Source organism: Cystoisospora suis (assembly GCF_002600585.1).
Source record: "Cystoisospora suis strain Wien I chromosome Unknown contig_9386, whole genome shotgun sequence".
Lineage (NCBI taxonomy): Eukaryota > Apicomplexa > Conoidasida > Eucoccidiorida > Sarcocystidae > Cystoisospora > Cystoisospora suis.
Genome location: NW_027162161.1, coordinates 1 through 1,520, shown reverse-complemented (window position 1 = coordinate 1,520; position 1,520 = coordinate 1). Strand labels below are relative to the sequence as shown.

At 39.6% G+C, this 1,520-nt stretch overlaps 1 protein-coding gene across 1 annotated transcript; it reads right to left on the bottom strand.

Annotated features, from left to right (window-relative positions):
- Window positions 1-14: 14 nt before the first annotated feature.
- Window positions 15-1,471, bottom strand: CSUI_011033 (uncharacterized protein). Its single transcript, XM_068071134.1, has 2 exons — window positions 1,326-1,471; window positions 15-400 (listed from the first exon to the last, which is right to left on the bottom strand). Exons 1-2 carry the CDS (start codon window positions 1,420-1,422, stop codon window positions 51-53), a joined length of 447 nt encoding a protein of 148 aa, XP_067916890.1. The 5' UTR covers window positions 1,423-1,471; the 3' UTR covers window positions 15-50.
- Between the last annotated feature and the right edge of the window lie 49 nt (window positions 1,472-1,520).

Sequence of the window (1,520 nt, the reverse complement as noted above, 5' to 3'; positions counted from 1 at the left end):
TACACATACACAAAGAAAGAAAGAAAAGCTCTTCAGGTTAATACTTGCATCTATATCCATATATGCGTATACGCGCAGTAGAGTATAAAAGGTGATCTCTCGTCCTTAGTGGCTTGCTTGAGTTGTATCGAGTAGAAATCTGTGGCTGTATGTACAGGCTGACGAGAAACAAAAGACACAAGAGAAGAGAGAAGAGAAGGGGTGCGAAGAAGAAGAAGAAGAAGACTTGCGATAGAGAGAGAAAAGGAGAAGAAGAAGAAGAAGCAAGAGAAGAGAGAAAAGGAGAAGAAGAAGAAGAAGAAGCAAGAGGAGAGACTCACTGAGATGATGGTGTTATACCCAAACAGACATTTCGCTCCATTCCACAAACTGATAGGCAAATCCTTCAATGGTATGGACTCTAACACAAAAAGAAGAAAAAGAAAAAGAAAAAGAAAAAGGAGAGAGACTCTATCTCAGAAAGGAGTAGTTGAAGAATGAAAGGAGAAAAGAAAGATCAAGGATGAAGCAGACAGAGAAAGCTTTGAAACGTACTACCATAATACACACTCCATTTCTCTGCATCTATCTACACACCATTGCATACATATACATATACACATAAACACATGCACATACATACATACATCGACACATATTCATAGATACACCTACTTACTCATATATAGTACATATTCATACAGAGCGAAGACGAGCACCGTCACCAGGCATATAGCGAGACAGAGAAAGGAAAAGATAGAAAGAGAAATAGAGAGACGGAGACGGAGAGAGAGACTGATGTATGCATGAAGAGAGGACCAGGAACACCCGGAGAGAAAGAGAGACTGTCTGTACACACACCTCCGTATGCATACATGGCCTGCCACTCCCCACACACGAAGGCATAAAGATACATTAAGATAGAGAGAGAGATTAAGATAGATAGACTGAAGGTAGATATATTAAAGATAGATCGACTAAAGATAGATAGATTAAAGATAGATAGATATAGACTTACAGAGACACAGTAGCAGAAGCATATTGATATAGTCTCGACGTGGAGCTATACATCTATATCTATATATATGTGAATACACCCTGCAGCATGCACACACCACGGAGATCTCCTATACAGATCTACTATGCATATACATGCATATATATCTATAGATAAAGATATGTATATATATAAGCTAATAATTGTACATAGACCCTTTGGCTAGTCATCTGTACACCTAGTTCTATACATCTGTATGAAACCGCTATAAGAGCTGCTACTGTGTATCTCAACTAAAAAGGAAGAAGAAGAAGAGAAATCCAGGCGTAGGCGAACAAGAGGCACTTACGTGGTCCTAGTATAGAGAGAGAATTGAAGGGGAGAACAAGAAATCCCGCGAGAAACTGAAAGAGAGCTACCCAGGCTTGAAGGTAATTCACATCCATCTCCACGCCCTTGAATGCAACTTCCTTGTACACACATGATAAAGCTATAGGCTGTACATACACCACACAAACACATGTACACATACACCCGGCAAAGA